The sequence below is a fragment of the Eurosta solidaginis genome, chromosome 3, assembly GCF_040869045.1.
Source record: "Eurosta solidaginis isolate ZX-2024a chromosome 3, ASM4086904v1, whole genome shotgun sequence".
Classification (NCBI taxonomy): Eukaryota; Metazoa; Arthropoda; class Insecta; order Diptera; family Tephritidae; genus Eurosta; species Eurosta solidaginis.
In genome coordinates this window covers 267298087-267318622 of record NC_090321.1, presented here as the reverse complement: position 1 = coordinate 267318622, position 20536 = coordinate 267298087, and the positions used below count along the sequence as shown (strand labels likewise).

The 20536-nt window shown below is 39.3% G+C and overlaps 4 protein-coding genes across 4 annotated transcripts; 2 read left to right on the top strand and 2 right to left on the bottom strand.

The window, feature by feature from the left end:
- The first annotated feature begins 380 nt into the window (after positions 1-380).
- Positions 381-1609, top strand: Prosalpha3 (proteasome alpha3 subunit). The gene is made up of 4 exons (XM_067778234.1): positions 381-512; positions 627-832; positions 890-1225; positions 1284-1609. Exons 1-4 carry the CDS (start codon positions 510-512, stop codon positions 1516-1518), a joined length of 780 nt encoding a protein of 259 aa, XP_067634335.1. The 5' UTR covers positions 381-509; the 3' UTR covers positions 1519-1609.
- A 1122-nt stretch (positions 1610-2731) lies between these two features.
- UQCR-11L (Ubiquinol-cytochrome c reductase 11 kDa subunit-like) lies at positions 2732-3153 on the bottom strand. Its single transcript, XM_067778233.1, has one exon. The coding sequence runs from the start codon at positions 3067-3069 to the stop codon at positions 2800-2802; it is 270 nt and encodes an 89-aa protein (XP_067634334.1). The 5' UTR covers positions 3070-3153; the 3' UTR covers positions 2732-2799.
- Positions 3154-7912: 4759 nt separating this feature from the next.
- Ubc10 (ubiquitin conjugating enzyme 10) lies at positions 7913-9142 on the top strand. The gene has a single exon (XM_067776350.1). The coding sequence runs from the start codon at positions 8097-8099 to the stop codon at positions 8559-8561; it is 465 nt and encodes a 154-aa protein (XP_067632451.1). The 5' UTR covers positions 7913-8096; the 3' UTR covers positions 8562-9142.
- A 7906-nt stretch (positions 9143-17048) lies between these two features.
- On the bottom strand, positions 17049-19693 carry aft (adrift). Its single transcript, XM_067776348.1, has 2 exons — positions 18886-19693; positions 17049-18820 (listed from the first exon to the last, which is right to left on the bottom strand). Exons 1-2 carry the CDS (start codon positions 19390-19392, stop codon positions 17264-17266), a joined length of 2064 nt encoding a protein of 687 aa, XP_067632449.1. The 5' UTR covers positions 19393-19693; the 3' UTR covers positions 17049-17263.
- Positions 19694-20536: the final 843 nt, after the last annotated feature.

Here is a 20536-nt window from a genome sequence, read left to right as displayed (position 1 = left end):
ATAAAAATTAAGAAAACGCAAAAAATTCCAAAAATATTCCACAAAAAATAAGTCTCCTAGTCATAAGGTATCCAAAACAATGAATACAACCTACAAACAGTTATTAAATTCACCAACTCGAATATTGTTAGGTTATGGGTATTGCGAGAAACTAAAAACCAATTGGTTGGCTATGGTATGGTTATGGCGTTAGCGTTATGGTATGGCACCATTAATCGATTACATAGATTTCCATAATGTAAGTCCGATCAGCTGTTTTATCTGGTTATGGTTTTATGGTTATAAGTCACCATTAACTGGGCCAGGGTAATTGTACATGACTGGCCCTTTAAAGAGAGTTTATGTTTTAGTTGAACTGGGCATCACTACTACAGAGTTAGCAAAAATAGTGTAAAATTTTAAGAGATGGAAGCACTTTTTGCCGCTGGAATGACAATACAATTTCAGGCCATTTCATTTGTTTGCAGAAATAAGGGATAAATTAAAACTTTCATAAAAGATATAGTAAAATGGTAAATAATAATTTATTAATTTTATTTTGTAGCTTTTTTGCTACGAAATCTTTCTTCAGCAGCTGTATTGCAATTAAATCTGTTTTAACTAAAGTAATATTCATGTACTTTTAGGCACGTCGTTATGATTCCCGCACAACTATATTCTCCCCAGAAGGCCGATTGTACCAAGTGGAGTATGCCATGGAAGCTATTTCGCGTGCAGGCGCTGCCTTAGGTATACGAGCACAAGATGGTATTGTTATAGCTGCAGAATGTCACACAACTAGTCCCTTGCTGGACAACGATATTTTCCAGGATAAGATATATAAAATTAATGAGTAAGTATTTAGCGCAAAAATGAACTTGAACAGTAAAATATACTGAACAAATTTTAGTCACATTTGTGTTGCCGTTGCGGGTATCACTTCGGATGCTAACGTTTTGGTCAATGAAATGCGTTTGATAGCACAGCGTTACCAATATAACTATGGTGAACCAATACCGCTGGAACAATTGGTATCGCATTTGTGTGACATTAAGCAGGCGTATACACAATACGGCGGTAAGCGTCCATTTGGTGTATCCATACTTTACATGGGATATGACAAACGCCATGACTTTCAACTATACCAATCTGATCCAAGTGGAAACTATAGTGGTTGGAATGGCACGTGTATTGGAAAAAGCTTTGGAGTAGCAATGTCCATGTTAAAGACAGAACTCTCAAATCGGTATTATGAAGATATAAACGATATGTGTCTTTTAGTAATTATAATTTAATTATTACAGTTACGATAACTCAGATAAACCAATTACAACTGAAGAAGCGAAGAAAATAGCTATAAAAATACTAGCTAAGTGTATGGAAGGTATTAATGCAGAGAAAGTAGAAATGGCTGTTACTACATTATGCAATTCACGTCCAGTCATTAAAATGGTCCAAAAGGAAGAAATTGAAAAATTAATAGCCAAACATAATGAAGAGGAAGAAGAAAAGAAAGCGACCACATCAGGGTCAACTTAGATCTTTATAAATACCATTTTTTAAACAAATATTTTATATATCTGAATAAAAATAAATTGTCAAATGTTTAAAACACTAATTTGACAATAAATGTATGCTTTTTATTTTTGTTAGAATGTCTCTATGAAATCTTAATATTAAAATATGGCAACCTGGTCTACAATTACCATGAGAGGGTTTCATGAGGCCGAGTTTAAGCAGCGGGCCGTGGTCGTCTGGCACGGCACCAGAATAGTTTTCTTTCTTTAATGAACATTATACAAATTTGCATCGTTGATGTACTTTTAATATATGTACATATGTATATGAAGTTATACCTTTTCACCGTCTTTGATTTTGACTCTCTAAGGTCCTAATCGGACAACATTTTACAGATGACTATATGTGTGAGCTGCTACTCCCTTAAGACAAAAATTTAGAAGCATGTTTTGAACAAGGTATTTGAATCATGTATTTCAAAATTAATTCATCAAGTAGGGTTGCATGTTTCATTAGTGGACCATTAACGATTTTGGGTAAAATTACAATTTTTTTTAACTTAATTTGGTGAAGAAAGAGATTTACGGTTTCGTTTACAAAAATTATTTATTATAGAGCTCAAGTAAAATGTTAAAGCTCGCCATTTTTATCGCCCAGTGATAAATTAGTCATAAACTCTCTCAACTTTTTCGTAGAATTTGATCATGTCCACCTTGGTCGGAGGCAAAGTAAAAGTCTAGAACAGCGGTCGACGGCTTATATGCGTCCAAAAATATCGGGAGAGTTTTCAAACGACGCGCTTCGACCTCGACAACAATAAACCGGAAAATAAAAATTGTAGCTGTTGGAGATTTTGCACGAATTTAATTTTGATCCCACATCATCGAGGGACCGGCCAAGGTAATTTTGTATAAGCGCCGCCGAGGCCGCCAATGTGGAAATGTGTTCTGTGCAAAAATACTTTGGATCCCACCACGCTTTCAAAGGGGTCCTGGGTAATTTTTCGGTTTTTCGTGAATATCTGTCTTTTGACACTACTCCCCGGCTCCGGCATAATTTGTTTGTGCAAAAACCAGAAGCCTTCTGAAATAAAAATTAGTTTTCGCATACAGCAGGATCCCTTTACCAATTCTTATTTATTGTCAACACATGGTGCACTATTGAACATTTTTTTATAATCTAACCATAGTGGACGGCTCACCTATCTAAAATTATAAGAGCGGTGCTGGAGTGACAGTCTTTTAAACAGCGTTAATAAATCATGTTTATTATTCCACAAGAAAAAAATGTTCATTTACAAATTTATTTTAACTTGGAAAATAGATGATGAGCAGCACAATGATCCAGCTCTGCTACATAGTCAAATAGCTCTTCCATACACGTTTCGGTTGTTTTGGATTTACTATTTACTCTATCGTTACATTGCTGGTACTTGCTATATAAAGCTTGTATATTTCCATTTTTTTGGCACTTTTCCCTCAGGGCAGTTTGCGGATCTACTAGTTCAGCTTCGGCGTCTTCAGCTTTAACTTCAGGAAGTAACACATTGCCCATAATCTTTAAAAATGCCATTTCCTATGATGTAATCGGGATTTGCAAATTTGTAGTACAATATATTTCGATTAGGGATGCAACTAGAAGATATTGGTATTCTTTTGCAGCGATTACTGAGTAGGTATCGAAAAACAATTTATCGAAAAATATATTAGGAGCGTTCCATTGAGTAATCGAACTTTATTAACCTTTAAATATCGGGTAAAAGTCTAGTTGAGCGGTCGACTGCTAATACGCGGTAGCCACGGTTATACCACACACCTGCACTTGACATGGCGTAGCCCAGGGTTATTTTTTATATGAGCGGCCAAAGGCCGCCAACGCAGAAAGGTGTTCTGCCCAAAATACTATGGATCCCACCCCCAGTTTCGGAGGTACCCGGGGGTCTTTTTTCGGGGTTTCGTTAATATCTTTTGAACGAGTTAAAATTTTTATTTTCCGCCTTCGGGTTATTAATACTGATGTCAAGTCGCGTCGTTTGACATATCTCTCGATATTTTTGCTAGCGTATTATCAGTCGACCCGTCAACTAGACTATTACCAAATATCGAAAAAACTGGTCATTACGGACAATAATTAAATTCTTGAGAAGATATTTTGAACTACATGCAAGTGAGTGCGGAAGCTTCTAAAGTCTTTTGAGGTGCAAATTTAGTTTTTGGAAAAAAAGTTTCGGTTTGCGGTTATTTCTTACCGCATTATTAACCCGTTATCCACCGGGCACATAAAAAAAATCAGTGTAATGTACCCTATCCAGGTGAGTCTATTCGAACCTCCTTCTCTAGTCTAAGGTGTATGTGAACTAATCATACGATAAATAAAAGTGTTAAAATGAAAATTAAATAAAGCAAAATTAAATTAAATACCTAAACCTAATAAAATTTAATAAATAATTAAAATATAATACACAAATTAAATAAAGTAATAAAATTAATTTAAATAATGAAAGTTAAAAATAAACTAAAATAACTTAAAATAAATTAACTAAAATTATAAAATATAATTATAAAACTAAGTAAAATAAATAAAATTACATACATAAATAAATAAAGTCAGATATTTAATTAAAATCTAATAGATAACATTAAATATATAGATAAAAGCAAGTATATGAATAAATTTACACAATTAAATAAAATTAAATAAATAATTAGAACAAGATAAACGAATACTGTGGAATAAATAACAAAAACTGAATGAAACTCTGAAAACAACAAAGAAGTTCACATGCCCCCTAATGTTTAGTTTCGTTTTCAGCATAGGGTCGTCTGTAAAATTCTTTCCCTTTGACTATCTAGATTGCGGCTCAAAGGTTTAAAATTGCCACACTAGCCACCAGGGTTGGGCGTTTACAACATTTTTTGGATTGTTTACACTTTCATTGTAAACAATTGTAAACATTTACCAGGATATGTCATTTCAACTTATATTGTAAACTGTCAAGTCAAACAGATCGATTTGAAAGCTCCAAAAAGTAACTTTTCATTTAATATAAATGAAAATTGACCAAAATAATGAAGAATCGGACAGTGAAAATGAATAAAAATAATAAAATACTAAATATTAAAGCGTACTTTTTTTTATTATTTTTTTACAAACTTGGAAAACTGTTTGAAAAATAGTGAAAATGCTTAATTAGTAGTAGATTGTTTCTGACTCATAAAAAAAAGGAAAAAAATTAATTCTTTACAATTGTTTACAAAAATGAATTGTTTACGTCAGGGATGCACCTTAACGTTAAGCTAATCGTTTATCAAAAAATTTCCACCGTTTCCGTTGAAACACTTCGAAATATTATCGATAAAGAAATTATCAAGATAAATTGTATCTCGTTTTTAACCGAAACGAAAAGCTTTCGTTTACGTTAAAAACGTTAACAAAAACGTGATACTTTATGTTTGAATTGTGCTGGCAATGCTATAGCCATGGTGAAGCCGTAAGGTGGTAACAACGAGGGCACATACACACACAAACTCCATGTAATTTGTTTGTGTAATTCGTTGGTGGTAATGTCAAAAATACTCTGAGAAATGTTCGTACTGTCAAAATTCATGAGAAAAGTTGCAATCAGCTTGGCGAATGCTTTCACCTTTAATGACTCCGCCATCAATCAGCTTTGCCAGCATAGTTTTAAATTAATAATCAACATAAACGATTTGATTTCGTTTTGATATGGCAGAAAACGAAACGAAATCATTTCGCTAATTTGACGTTTTTAACGTTAATAAACGAAACGAAATGACTTTGTTTCGTTTATTAACGTTAATTATCGTAACGAAATGATATCGGTTCGTTGGTTAAGCATGCCTGGTTTACGTAAACAATTGTTGTAAATAAAGTAAACAGTTTACAGGCACACCAAGCCGGGATAGTGTTGAATACCATAAACCAAGTAACAGATCTCGCATTAAAGGCAACAACAAAAAGTGAAACTTTTGCTGTGACATCACGCTTTTGAAGTATGTTTGAAATGGAGTAAAATGTAATAAAAGAGGACAATAAAAAACAAATCTATTTGACTTATATTTTTATTGGTATTTTTTGCATTAGGAAATTTAAATTTAAATTATAAATTTACATATCAAAAAACTTCGACAAAAAGTTCACAACGCTCCAAATTGCGAAAGATTAATGTCCTTTCCTCCACAGTAGGAGTCTTCAGTATTGGGCGCCGTCAGTCGTCACTATGATTCACGTATCCAGATCGAAGCTGTGCCAAAGTGACTCTCTGGAGATTCTGCTTTCCTCAATTACAAGTTTCGGTTATTGGACTTTGAGAACGAGGTTCGGCGGGCACTTATCGTCATAGGACTTACCGATTCTTTGAAGATGACTCTGAAGGACTTCCTTATGCTCTTTTGGTTCATAAGGCTTCTTGTGTGACGGATTTCTTCTAGTGCTTACAGAAGTGACTTCTTACGTCCCTGGCTCTTCCATCAGTTGTCTGTTAGGATGGCAAAGTTTCTGAGATTTCAGCATAAATTATTTGTTCTTCGTTTCGTTTCTCTCCTTGATGAACACTATTCCGCCTCTTGTGAGCACGGTGTTTTGACAGGCCTCCCTCCAGTGTTTTTTTTTCGCTCTGTGTTCATATTGGAGACGCGTAGCCTACAATCGGCTGGCCAGTTGCTTCAAAGCTAGTTACAGCGTTTCTTTGTCTTTGCCCAAAGTGCTGCCATCGGGGGACTTGAGGACTTTGCTATGGCTCTGAACTTGAGATACAATTGCGGCTACATTGTCACCAAAATGTAGGTCATTATCGAAGTCTCCCTCCAAAATTTCGGGCGTGGAACAGTTAGAAGCCTAATTCCATCGACGTGGATGTCTAATATTTCCAAAATTTGAGTGGTCCATTTACTGAATATGGTCGCTGAAGAATTGGCTAAGGAGATGGCTGAACTGTCCTTTTCATAGGAATTTACACATCCCTTAACAAAGCACTTCATTTTTTGATACAAGACCCGATTTGAAAATAGCAATCGCAAAAAAAAAATAATAATTTACAAAATTTAAATTTGTGACCGTTTAGAAAACACGTCAAAATTTAAAGAAAAATAATAATTAAGGAAACCGAAAACTTCAAAAGCGTTACGTCATTTGACAGTAACTTTTTCCTAAATTAAATTACAAAGACACGTTTGTGGCATTACGGCATCTTTAGTCATTCATTCATGGCTGAATACCATGGGTTGGGGAAGCATAGAGACGGTGCAAGGCTGAACATCAAAGGAGTAGAGGGGCATCGCGGTAATTAATTGGAGGAGAGAAGCAAACGGTGGAGAGAGGCAAAAGGGGGCAGCGGAATTATCCATGTGCCGCTGCCGGAATTCACAATTGTTTTCTATATTTCACTTAGATTTCTTTTAACTTAGAGATTTTTTGTTAATTTTAATTACCATCCATGTGCCTCGGCCTAATGCTGCAGACAATGGTGATTTATCGGTAACCTTAAACCAATTAGGCAAGGTGCACACGAGGCTACTTGTCATAGACGCTGCAGGCGAAATTTATACGCTTTGATACCGAACATATATATTTGAATGGAGAGCTGCATAGGAGGCGTCAGCTGCATGAAAGCGACAAAGCATAAAATTTTCGTGTAGCTAAGCGTACAGCAATATTGGTCGCTGAGCGTACGTACGCTTGAAAAAAAAGGAAGAACAAGATGTTTTTTTACATTTCTTTGTATGCAAATTTGTGTAATTAGTTAAAAAATGTTACTTTAGTTAAAAAAAGTGCGTGAAAGGTATATTACCAAAGCGAAAAAGAGTATTAAACTACACAACAGCTTGGTTAGACATTGTTGAAGCGTTTAAAAGGCTAAAAAGTGTTGGAAATAGAAATCACCCTTTTCTCTAGTCCGCAGTGGTTTAAAATTGCCTTTCATAACGTTTAATACCTATTTTCCTTTTATTTCGGGGACGGATATGGCTGAAGAAATTAAATTTTTTATTTTTTTTCAATAATTGTTTGCTTTTTGTAGCGACGCTCGAAACTAGCTTCGTGTGCAGATCTTGAGGCGTAGAGAAATTGTTGCTATATGAAATATCTTGTACGCGTCTATGACGCGTAGCCTCGTGTGCACCTTGCCTTAGGTGCCGTTTGTCGTATCGCTGTAGTCATATCCATAACGTAATCATCTGTTTATCGTTACGACGCTAAATCAAAAACCAATTGGTTGGCTACGATACGGTTAAGACTTTAGCGTCACCAATAATCGATTGCATTGATTCTCATAAGGTGGGTCGAATCAGCTGTTATAAGGTTACCGATAGGGTTGACGATACAGCACCTCTGACTGCAGCTTTAATAACCGACCGAACAAACCTATCGTTGCTTTGACGTTTTATTGACATCCCGAGGAAAGGTAAGAATAGTCAGCGAAATAAACACCCAAAACAAAGAAAGTCGACAGAAGAAAATCTTTTCTGGAAATATTTAATTTTTGCAAAATTTGTGAAACATATTTTATGAAAATTTTAGTTCCTGCATTTAAATAGTGCAATTTGAGTAATACAAAATATATTGCACGCGCATAAAACAAAATGACTGCTCCGCGTAGGTTGCGCAAAGAACTAACCGATCTGCAGGCATGTGGTCTGAAATCTTTCCGAGAAATCAATGCAGACGAGGAAAATCTATTACGTTGGACCGGCTTAATAGTGCCGGACAATGCGCCGTATAATAAAGGTGCATTTCGCATTGAAATCAATTTTCCAGCAGAATATCCATTTAAACCGCCAAAGATAATCTTTAAAACAAAAATCTATCACCCCAATATCGATGAGAAGGGACAAGTTTGTTTACCAATAATATCAACAGAAAATTGGAAGCCTGCAACACGCACAGATCAAGTGGTGCAAGCATTGATTGCCCTAATCAACGATCCCGAACCCGAGCATCCATTGCGTGCAGATTTGGCTGAAGAGTATTTGCGGGATCGGAAACGTTTTATAAAGAATGCTGAAGAGCATACCAGGAAAAACAGCGAAAAACGGCCGTCAGATTAGAGAAAAAAGTGCGTTGCCAAAAATTATTAAAAAATAAAAATAAATTACAAGTGGAACAAATAGAAAAAATTATAAATATATAACATAATACTTACATAGCATATACATAAATGCCGACATAGATAAAATTAGCATTTGCAGAAGAGTGTTCTATTACAAGCGTAACACATTTGTATATTGTAAAGAATTTGTAATAGCAATATGTTGGAGGTAGAATTATTGGTTATACATACATACATTAATGGAAATGGAAAAAGCAAGTCAAAAAGCTGTTGCACATGGTTTTGCTACATAAAATAGGTACTAAATGACTAACGACAAAAAAAATCAACATAAAGAGTCAACTATATTCATATGTACAATATATGTATATGCATATTATTTTCCACGTTTCACTTAAATAAGTCGTCATCTATATTTATGTACGTTTGACACATTTGTAACTAAACTATGTATAGCGGAGTCAAGTCAACTTTGTAATGCCACTTGGGATCTGAAAACCACTGTCTGCCCAATATTTAATGTAAACATTTGTGACTTAAAGGTGTGTAATAAATAATATGTTAAACAAGTAGAAAGTAGCTAATTAATGTTTATTTTTTAATAAGCTCTACTTAGAAGAAACGCCTTCTTCATATTCTAGTAGACGTTAACAAATTAGCATTTCCATGACGCAGTGTCAGCTCCTCTAAAACTACATATAAATAACCCCGTACTACCGAGAGGCGCCTTTTCTTAAGTATTTTTGATTTCATCTATCTCGTCTCTTGAATGAAGCCAATACATGGCAACTGGACGTTACAAGTCAAATTATATGCTAAAAGGACGACACAGAACATCCCTAAAATGCAAAAATATCCCGATAACTTAGTTGAATGTTACCGATGTCGACAGTCCTCTGCAAGATTTGGATTCTCTACGCTCCGCTACTGGAATCTTATGGTACTTGCCCGACTGCCGAGGAAATGATTTTTTTTCCTAATTGCAGATCTAACATTGTCCCATAACGTGTAGGCCACTTAACGTGTAGTGCCAGTGAGAGCTGGCAGGCGATATATGTGACCCGGTCTATGAAAAGGTGGCTTACGACTCAAAAAAGAAATTGCGAGAAACAGCTGTTAAAGATAAACAATGCATTTCTTCAGTTTCTTAGTAGTAGTAATTTTTTTTGAGTCATAAGCCACCTTTTTATAGACCGGGTCACATATATCTTTATTAGAAGTGACCAGAAGAGCGTCGAAAGTCAATTCGCTCTCTTAAATATCCTATCGCAACGAATTCCGCAAAGTAGGCAACAAATCTGCTTTCAACGTTAAGTTGCATGCTCATGCTGTTGTAGAAACTCACTCCGAGAGCTAAGCGAAGTGTTACGGATATGGTCAGTGCCCTGCAAGCTGTGAATAAGGTACGCTGTGGTACTAGCACGTTCTGACACAAGCCAGAAAATTGATTATTTTTTTAATATCTCGAGCCTTTTGGTTGGTTGCTGTGCTGCTCACTAGGCGCGGCGGTACCTAAAATCGCACAAGGCGTCATTACGATACCCTCAGCGGATTTGGGGGTCAGAATATACCCGCGGTAGGTAAGAGGCGACTAAAATACCAGATTCAAGGGGCTGTGTAGGGCAACCCTTCAGGTTGCCAGCGCAATATATAGCTTCTCTTCTTCTTTTTTTTTGGAGATATAATTTCTGTGGTAGGGATTCTTAAGATCTTCATAAAACCGACAATATTTTCAATTCAATAGGTTTTTCATGGCCCCACGCCAGTTACAAAATCAGTAAAGTTTTTAATATTTATTTTTCCACAGCTAGTACACAATGGTAATACCATAGAGCCCAGAACCACGAGTAGCAGCTTGCGAATTGATATCAATTTTAGTTGTTGTTGTTGTTGTAGCAATGCTCGCCCACCTAATAGCCGCGACCGATCACAAATTGTCATCAATATCCTCTAACGGGAGTCCAAGGAAACTTGCCGTTTCAACAGGGGTGGACCATAAGGAAAGGGGTGTTAAGAGGCGTTGGTTCCACATTACAATTGAAGAGATAAGAGATGGTTGGTGTCATGTGGGGACACATTGCAAGCGGGGCATATATTTTGTATGTCGGGGTTGATTCTGGATAGGTAAGAGTTTAACCTGTTACAGTATCCAGAACGAAGTTGAGCAAGAGTGACACGCGTTTCCCTGGGGAGTATGCGTTCCTCTTCCGCGAGTTTTGGATAATTTTCGTTAAGTACTGGATTCACAGGCAATTCCCGGCATAAAGGTCCGACGCCTGTTTATGGAGTTCACCAAGGACCTGCTTGTGTTTTTCCACTTCATACGGCTGGGTTCTCAGGAGCCGTATTTCCTCAAAATGCTTACGGAGATGACTCCTTAAGCCCCTAGGCGGTGCTGGTTCATCAATCAGATGTCTGTTGGGATGCCCAGGTTTCTGGGTATTCAACAGGAACTGTTTGGTCTGCATCTCATTTCTCTCCCTGATGGGGAGTATTCTCGCCTCATTATGCAGATGGTATTCTGGGGACATAAGAAGACAGCCCGTGCCGATTCTGAGAGCAGTATTTTGGCAGGCCCGTAGTTTCTTCCAGTGGGTAATTTTTAGGCTTGGCGACCATATGGGTGACGCGTAGCACGTAATCGGCTGGCTAATTGCTTTGTATGTAGCCATGAGCGTTTCTTTATCTTTTCCCCAAGTACTGCCAGCGAGGGATTTGAGGATTTTGTTACGGCTCTGAATTCTCGGAACAATTGCGGCTGCGTGCTCACCAAAATGTAGATCCTGATCAAACGTCACACCCAAGATTTTGGGCTGTATGACAGTCGGTAGCGTAGTGCCATCGACGTGGATGTTCAAAATGGTCGACATTTGGGACGTCCATGTTGTAAATAAGGTCGCGGAAGATTTAGTCTGTGATAATGCCAGGTGTCGCGAGGCGAAAAAACTGGGGAGATCAGGGAGGTAGCCGTTTATTTTTATTGCATAGCGCATTGATCTTTGGGCCTGGACCTGTGGCCATTATTGTGCAGTCATCGGCGTAGGAAACGATTGTGACTCCTTCCGGTGGTGAAGTTAGCTTAGATATGTAGAAATTAAACAAAAGTGGGGATAGGACACCACCCTGTGGCACCCTTGTTTAATTCTCCTTGGTTTTGATGTTTCGTTTCTAAATTGCACCGATGCCTGCCGACCACCCAGATAATTTGCGGTCCACCTTTTAAGACATGGGGGAAGGGTAGACCCTTCCAGGTCTTGCAGTAACGAGCCATGGTTGACCGTATCAAAAGCTTTTGATAGGTCTAGCCCTACGAGTACTGTTCTTTGGTGGGGGTATTGATTTAAACCGCAATTTATCTGGGTGCTAATGGCATTTAGCGCGGTGGTAGTGCTGTGGAGTTTTCTGAAGCTAGCTGCAAATTTGCTTGGAAATAAGGGAGCTTCAAGCGTCTTTGCCACTGGCGATAGGAGAGATATCGGACGACACGACTCACCTATGTTAGCTGGTTTCCCAGGCTCTAGTAGCGGGACCGCCTTGGCCATTTTCCATTTCTCAGGTATGACAAAGGTGGAAAGAGACAGGTTGAAGACATGCGCTAAATATTTGAAACCCTCTTTCCCTAGGCTTTTAAGCATCGACATGGCTATGCCGTCTGGGCCCACTGCTTTGGATGGTTTAGCACGACCAATGGCGTCCTCAACCTCTTTAGCGGTGATGGTGATTGTTGACGCGCTGAATTTGTGTTTATGTGCGTGTCTATTGGCTCTCCGTCTATCTTTGTCGACCGTAGGATGCATTATATATTGTCGACAGAAAGCGCTCGCGCATTTTTTCGCGTCCGACAGCACTTTGTCGCCAAAGGCGATGGAACATTTGTTGTTGTTGTTGTTGTAGCGATTAGGTTACTCCCCGAAGGCTTTGGGGAGTGTTATCGATGTGATGGTCCTTTGTCGGATACAGATCCGATACGCTCCGGTAACAGCACCATTAAGGTGCTGGCCCGACCATCTCGGGGACAATTTATATGGCCACATTAAACCTTCAGGCCATCCCTCCCTCCCCACCCCCAAGTTCCTTGAGGAGCTTGGGGTCGCCAGAGCCTCGTCTGTTAGTGAAACGGGATTCGCCGCTAGAAGGTGAGGTTGACAATTGGGTTGGAGAAGCTATATATTGCGCTACACAACCCCTTGAATCCCATGGAAAATTTGTCTTTGTGCTTAGTCGGATTCGATAGGGACTTTACGGTGGACCAAAGTTTACCCACACCGGTAGAGAGGTTACAACCTCTTAGGTGCTCCTCCCATTTCGCCAGCTTGTGTTCATCCACAAGCAATCTGATGCGTTGGTTTATATCCCTTATTTGAGGGTCGCCTGGATCAAGCTGTCTTATAAGGTCACGTTTTCTCGCTAAGTTTGCGGCCTCCGCCGGGAAGTGGGGCCGTATTTCGGGAATTCTCCCGGCGGGAATGAAATGTGCCGAGGCGGATTTAATGACCTTACGGAAGGCACGCTCCCCTTGGCGGGCATCAGTCGGGATAGGGAGGGCAGTAAAGCGGTTGTCTGTAAAGGATTTATATTCTTCCCACTTTCCTTTTTTGAAATTTATGAAAGTGCGGTTTTCAGTGACGATGAAGTCGGCGTTACGCTTAAGCGAAATAAGTATGGGCAGGTGGTCGGATGCCAATGTTACCATCGGCTGCCAGCTGACGCAGTTTACGAGTTCTGCGCTCACGATTGAGATATCTGGCGAGCTGTGACAGCTTCCTACCATACGTGTGGGGGCGTCTCCGTTTATTGTGCAGAACGTCGTTTCTTCTATTTGATCCGCCAACATCTCACCCCTACTGTCCGCCCGCAAGTTTGAATGCCATAGATCATGATGGGCAGTGAAATCGCCTAAGATAATGCGATTGTTGCCAGTGAGTAAAGCCCTGATATTAGGGCGGTATCCACTGGGGCAACAGGTGGCAGGAGGGATGCAGATGTTGATGATTTCTAGGTTTGCATCGCCTGACGGGACAGATAGACCTTGACGTTCTAAGACATTGTCCCTGCGGTCGATGCCAGGATCAAATATATAATATTGCACAGAGTGGTGTATGATAAACGCGAGACCGCCTCCATTTCCGCTCTCGCGGTCTTTCCTGTGGACATTATACCCAGAGCAGGTCTGCAATGCAGATCTTGCTGTGAGTTTAGTCTCTTGAATCGCAGCAATGCGGATGTTGTGCCGCTTCATGAAATCGACTATCTCCGTAATCTTCCCAGTTAGTCCATTACAGTTTAACTGCAGAATTCTGAAGTGCATAAGGGGAGACGTCGCCACTCTGGGGGTAAGTGATGGGTGACTACGCCTGGGTTGTGGAAGGCCAGGACGCAATTGCTGTTGTGGCCCTGGGACTGGGCGTCCTTGGGAAAGCATTGGGGTACCCGGATGATTTGGGTTTGCGACCTGGCAACATGGCGCGATGAAACCCGTCGGGGGGTTGCCGTCGCGGAGGCCAGAACATCTAGGAAAGTGGCACCACCCAAGGCAGGAGCTGCATTGGGCGGATGTCGCAAACCTATATATTCTGTGCTGGCAGACGGTGCAAACGGAGGTAGGGACTAAGAGTCTGATTCCCTGACCTGCACGATTGCTGCCGGAAAAGAGGGGGGAGAAGACGGGGGCAGGGGCTGATGATCAGCATTGCTACCAACTCTACTACGAAGGTAGTAGTTATGAGTGGTATCAGCTGTTTGAGTTGTTGGCGCCGTGGGGCGCAGCAGCAGCGGGTACTTGTTGTGGCTTGCTGAGCAGCGGGGCTGCTGGAAAGTAGTGGGGGGGGGGGGGGGCACTTAGGAGTAGACTACGGGACGCCCTTGGGCGTGAACAGCAAGGAGCCACAAAAGATTTATAAAAGTTACGTGGACGTCGGGTTTTGGGATCAAGCCCAGAACAACCTGTCCAATGCAACCATCCCTTGCACGAGACACACTGAACAGAGTATGACCGTCCTAAAAAGATTCTTTTCCGGCAGATGCAGCAAAACCATTTCTCAGGACCGGGGTCAGGAGACGGACCCGGATTGGATTCGATGCCTTCCCGGAGTAAGAGAATATGGAGCAGTCCTGCTGCAAAGAGCTGCTGGGAGGATGACAATTTGTGGGAGGGACGAAACAAATTAGTTGGGGTCACACTGAAATGACAGTCGTTGGTCGGGAAAAATCCCGAGTCGCTCCGGTACATAGAACCGACTGCCTTGGGTAGTAATTGTTCGTAATTTAAATTGAGATTGGTGTTTCAATGGCACCACACCATGTTATAATCAAATTGTCGAATTTATTAATAAATGTTCACAAAAAGTGAATTCAAAATTTTTGCAATCACAATTGCAATTTAATGTAGTTATGCACTGAGTATTGCATAGATTTTAACACGAGCTGCTTATTCAGCAATCAATTGTCCATTATAAACCGTAATTTGTTCCGTTATAATTCCAAGAATTTTAATAATTTCCAGTATATGGCCTGTTGCCATGTGCCAAACAGTCCCATTACGATCCGACAACCACCATCTGACTCCAGGTCAGTGAAGCCCTGCATCTCCCAACTCCGCCGAAAAGCCAGAAGGAAGCACAAAGCCAACCTTGAGGCCTATTTAAATTTTCGGCTCAACTAAAAAAGCCCGACAAATTGCAGTTGAGCCGACGATGACCCGCACGACCACTCCGACGAAACGACTAGAACGGAATGAAACCCAATTGTCAACCTCATCTACCCGCGGCGAATGTCGATTCACTAACAGACTAGTCTCTGGCGACCCCAAGCTCCTCATGCAACTTGGTGGTGGGGAGGGAGGGATGGACTGAAGGTTTAATGTGGCCATATAAATCGCCCGAGATGGTCGGGCTAGCACCTTAATGGTGCTGTGTTACCGGATCGAACCGGATCTGCTACATCAACAACAACAACAACAACGATACATTTTCCCTTGGAAAAATTATTTGGTAAGCTGTTGCACCCATAGTAAGAGGGTATCTGTTTCTGTGGAACCCTCTACGCGGAATCCTAAGGACTGTAACTTAGTAAACTCCTTTTTTCTGGTATTTAGGTCACGTTTGTTTGGTGACCGTAGAGCACCAATTTCGAATCACGGGCTTCTTGTTATAACATGCAAGTCAACGAAATGAGTGCGATGGTCGTTAAGTTTTCTTTTTCTTTCTTCTCACTTCTATTTCTATTAGATGTAGACAGATAAAGCAATGAATTATTAGGTTGGGAAAACTACTCCATTGTAATAGAGTGTACATAAATTGTATGTTATTAAGCTCTAACTTTAATTTGAACTCATACACTTTCCTCTTCCTAGGTTACTTACTTACTTACTTAATTGGCGCTTAACCGTCTAAACGGTTATCGCCGTCCAACAAGGCGCGCCAGTCGCTCCGCCAACCGGCGCCAATTGGTCACACCAAGGGAGTTTAAATCGTTTTCCACCTGGTCCTTCCAACGGAGTGGGGGCCGCCCTCTACCTCTGCTTCCATAGGCGGGTTCCGATAGAAACACTTTCTTGGCCGGAGCATCATCTTTCATTCGCATAACATGGCCTAGCCAGCGCAGCCGCTGCGTTTTAATTCGCTGGACTATGTTGATGTCTGCGTATAGCTCGTACAGCTCATCATTAAATCTTCTTCGGTACTCGCCATCGCCAACGCGTAGAGGTCCATAAATCTTTCGAAGAACTTTTCTCTCGAACACTCCCAAAGCCACTTCATCTGCTGTTGTCATGGTCCATGCTTCTGCCCCATATAGCAGGATGGGTACGATAAGTGACTTGTAGAGTATGATTTTCGTTCGTCGAGAAAGGACTTTCCTTTCAATTGCCTACCTAGTCCAAATAGCATTTATTGGTAAAATTTATTCTTCGCTGGATTTCAGTGCTGATGTTGTTGCTAGTGTTGATGCTGGTTCCCAAATAAACGAAGTCTTTTACTATTTCGAAATTATGGCTGCCAACAGTAGCGTGGTTGCCAAGGCGCATATGCGCTGACTCTTTGCTCGATGACAGCAGGTACTTCGTTTTGTCCTCATTCACCATCAAACCCATCTTTACCTATTCTTTTTCCAGTTTGGAGTAAGCAGAACTAACAGCGCGGGTGTTTAGGCCGATGATATCAATGTCATCAGCATATGCCAGTAATTCCCAGGTTAATAAATTATATTCGCGAATAAACTACTCAGCAGTGTAATCCGCTTTTTACTTATACCGACAGAAGTTCCAAGATAGGATGCCATACTGGACATGTGACTATTTTAGGCTGCAATGCTCTGTGAATTCGTTCCTTGTTCTTTAGCCTTTATGAGCTTGACTCGCAATTTTCGAGGTTGGGCTTGGTATCATCTTACCACTTCCGAACTCCTCCTTTGTTAGTTAAATGGAATATATTAACCTAAGCTTAACTGGAATTCAATTGAATGTAATAAGAGTTTTTTGAAATAACAATCTAGTGCGTAAAAAATTCAATTATATTTATTGTTAAATAATTTAATAAAATTAATAACTTAAAATTCTTCATAAGCAGTTGATTATTATAACTATGAAGTGCTTTTGCGAATTCGTTACGATGTAAATTTTCAATAGGCATAACGCATAACACATTTGGATCGTCGGCGAGCAAAGTTTGTAAAAAATTCAATTATATTTATTGTTAAATAATTTTAGTTCTTCACGAATAACTTAAAATTCTTCATAAGCAGTTGATTATTATAACTATGAAGTGCTTTTGCGAATTCGTTACGATGCAAATTTTTAATAGGCATAACGCATAACACATTTGGATCGTCGGCGAGCAAAGTTTGTAACCTTTTCAATGTATCCATTTGCTCTGGTGTATACTTAGAACTCTTGGTGTGCAGCTTAATTTGGAAATGAGGTTCACCACACAACGTTAAACGCTCGAAAATGTATGTGGACAAATAAAGTAATATAGATACTGAAAGGTGTGTTAAAAATGCATTGTTAGTAAAAACTAGTTGACTTGGTGGCTTTTCGCAAATAGCATCAAAAAGTTTTAAAAATAATTCTTGTTGATGGCGGGAAGAGCTTTGAACGTGGTTATCGCTTAGTGGAATTTCCTTCCCATCCACAACACATATATATTTGATAATGGATATGGGATCAGACCCAAATATATCTTTCATCTTCTGATGCATTTGCATTATATAGGGATGAGCAAACATGCTGCTATGTAATTCTGCAAATGGAGCGCCACGATATATACGTAGTACATCAAGAGAATCCGTTGCAGTTTTGGCTGAAACTTCTTCATACACAAAATCATGCGTATTATCTAATGATTTTTCTAAAAAATTCAATGCACAGTGTATTTCAAATATGCGCTGTTCCAGAGAAGTAATCTTTGCCATTTCACGCTCGGAGTATGAGCCTCTACAGAAAGGCGCAGATTGATAGATTTCATCAGTTTTGGGGTAGCCATATAAAATCTTATCTTTTTCTGGAATGTTGTAGACCTTATAACGTCTGTAGAATTCATTTGCTATAGCAGTACGTAATTGTTGTTTATATGTAATTTGACGTCGTGTAGGTTTAATCTCATATGCCTGAATATTTGATTCGATAGATTGAATTTGTAAATTCATAAAGAGACGCGCGCATATCTCATGCTGTAGCAGAAAATCCTTTGGTAAGGAAGATTTGGGAAATAGTGGTAGTATATTGGCACATTCTACATTTTTCAGCATCAATTGTAAAGTCTCGCTCAAGTGAGGTGTTTGCTTACGATAACCAATACATATGACATACACCTCTGAATTGCCACGCTTCGAAGTAGCAGGCTTATAGACATGCACTGCATCAAAGGCGCAATTAAGCAAGAAGAGTTTACAAACATTTGTAGATTCAAAAAGCGTAAACATTTTCACTACAAAGCAGCCACCTTCCGCCAATATAGTTAAAGCAGCTGTGATTTCGGCGAAATGGAGCGTTGCCACAACTTCCTCTTGACAATCTGGCGTATCAGCGCAATCTATAGAACCATCCGCAGTAATGAGGTTAACATCGCTGCCTAAACGTTCTTTGCATTTCGCCTGCATTTGCTCAATATGTGCACGATCAATAATATTGCCAGTAAAATCATCATGCATTAGCCAATTATCAAAAGTGTGAAACATAAAGCGATCATCTGTAATCATGCCGCCAGTAGGATTGCCTTCATAATACGGATTGAGCGTAGTGGAGAGCCAACGCCATTGAACCTATTTGTCCATAAACAAAAAAGCCATGATTTAAATATTTTTTACTTGCCTTAAAACTTCCTTACCTCTTCTCGCTTATACGTTGAATACAAATAATGATTCAAAGCAGCTATAAAAGCTCCCGGCAATTCGCATAAATGCAATGAATTTAGTTTTGGACCCTTTACAAGCGGAAAGGCATGCAGGCATTCAAAGAATTTACACCAAGCCACAGTAACAAATTCAGCTTTGGTTTCTTTTTTAAGTCGCCATGGAATTTCATTTGTGGGGTCTTGGCGTCGCGTATGTTGGCTCCATTCTTCAAGTGCATAGTCATTCAATTTACACTTGACATCATTCAATTTGATTTTCAGCTCCTGCAGTGATTCAAACTGATAAAATTCACCAAGCAATTCTCTCGGTGGCGGTAATGTCCAACTGTTCTCATCCCGTCCCTTCTGATAGTGAAATTTTTTTTCGAATACACGATTTATTTCCAAATGGTTTTTAGTAATATGAGAATCCATACCGGGACTTGCCGCAGTTTGGTACAAGGGCCTACGCGGCACCAAACGTTCCATTGAGTAATCCATGACTGAGAGTTGGTGATTTGGTTCGATGTTTAAATTATAAGATAATTTAGTTAAATCTATTTTTTTTTTAAACAATTACATTGTTTAGAAACTCCACTACGAACAATTAGGAATAAGTTAAGAACATTGTGAACATAGTAAATTTTACCAAGTAGCGCAACTAACAGCTAATCGGTGAAAATTCGCACATTCACACGCACAGTTCTCGACTCAGTTTCAAAAAAAAACTTTAGATTATTAAACTCAAATTTTAAAGTGAGATAATCCTTACGAATTTATATATATAGAATATATAAGGCGTTTCTGTTGTTATTAAAACAATAGTTTTATTTATATTAAAGCTTTTATCATTTTTTTTTTTAACTTTGAAAAAACTCCGAACACCATTCCTGCATTATATGACATTCGACTGCCTAGTCCACTGCCTTCCACTCTATTCGCAACAATACCTCTATTTAAGCTGCCAAACTATATATTAAACAATGATTGTGAATGATGACAAACTGTGATCTCTTCTGCATAAACGTCAAAATTCCAAAGTGATTGGATCACCTGATTCGTATTTGACTATCGCTGTCTCATTCTGTATCTCTTTCTATCACCCGCTGAAGATGGGCGCTGCCATATTGAACAGCCTGTCAAAACGCTGAAAAGTAGCCATATTGAACAGCCTGTCAGGCAGTTGACAGATAAGAGATCACACTTTGTCATCATTCACAATGGTTAAGAAGTTATGTTTTTTTTTGGATCTGAGAGACACTGATCATTGTAAATTTTACCAAGTAGCGCAACTAACAGCTGATCGGTGAAAATTCGCACATTCAAACGCACAGTTCTCGACTCAGTTTCAAAACAAAACTTTAGATTATTTAATTCAAATTTTAAAGTGAGATAATCCTTACATATTTATGTATACAGAATATATATGGAGTTTTTGTTGTTATTAAAACAATAGTTTTATTTATATTAAAGCTTTTATGATTTTTTTTTTTAAATTTGAAAAATCTCCGAACACCATTCCTTCATTATATGACATTCGACTGCCTAGTCCACTGCCTTCCACTCTATTCGCAACATAACCTCTACTTAAGCTGCCAAACTATATAGTAAACAATGCACTTCATTCGCAAGCATCATATGGCAA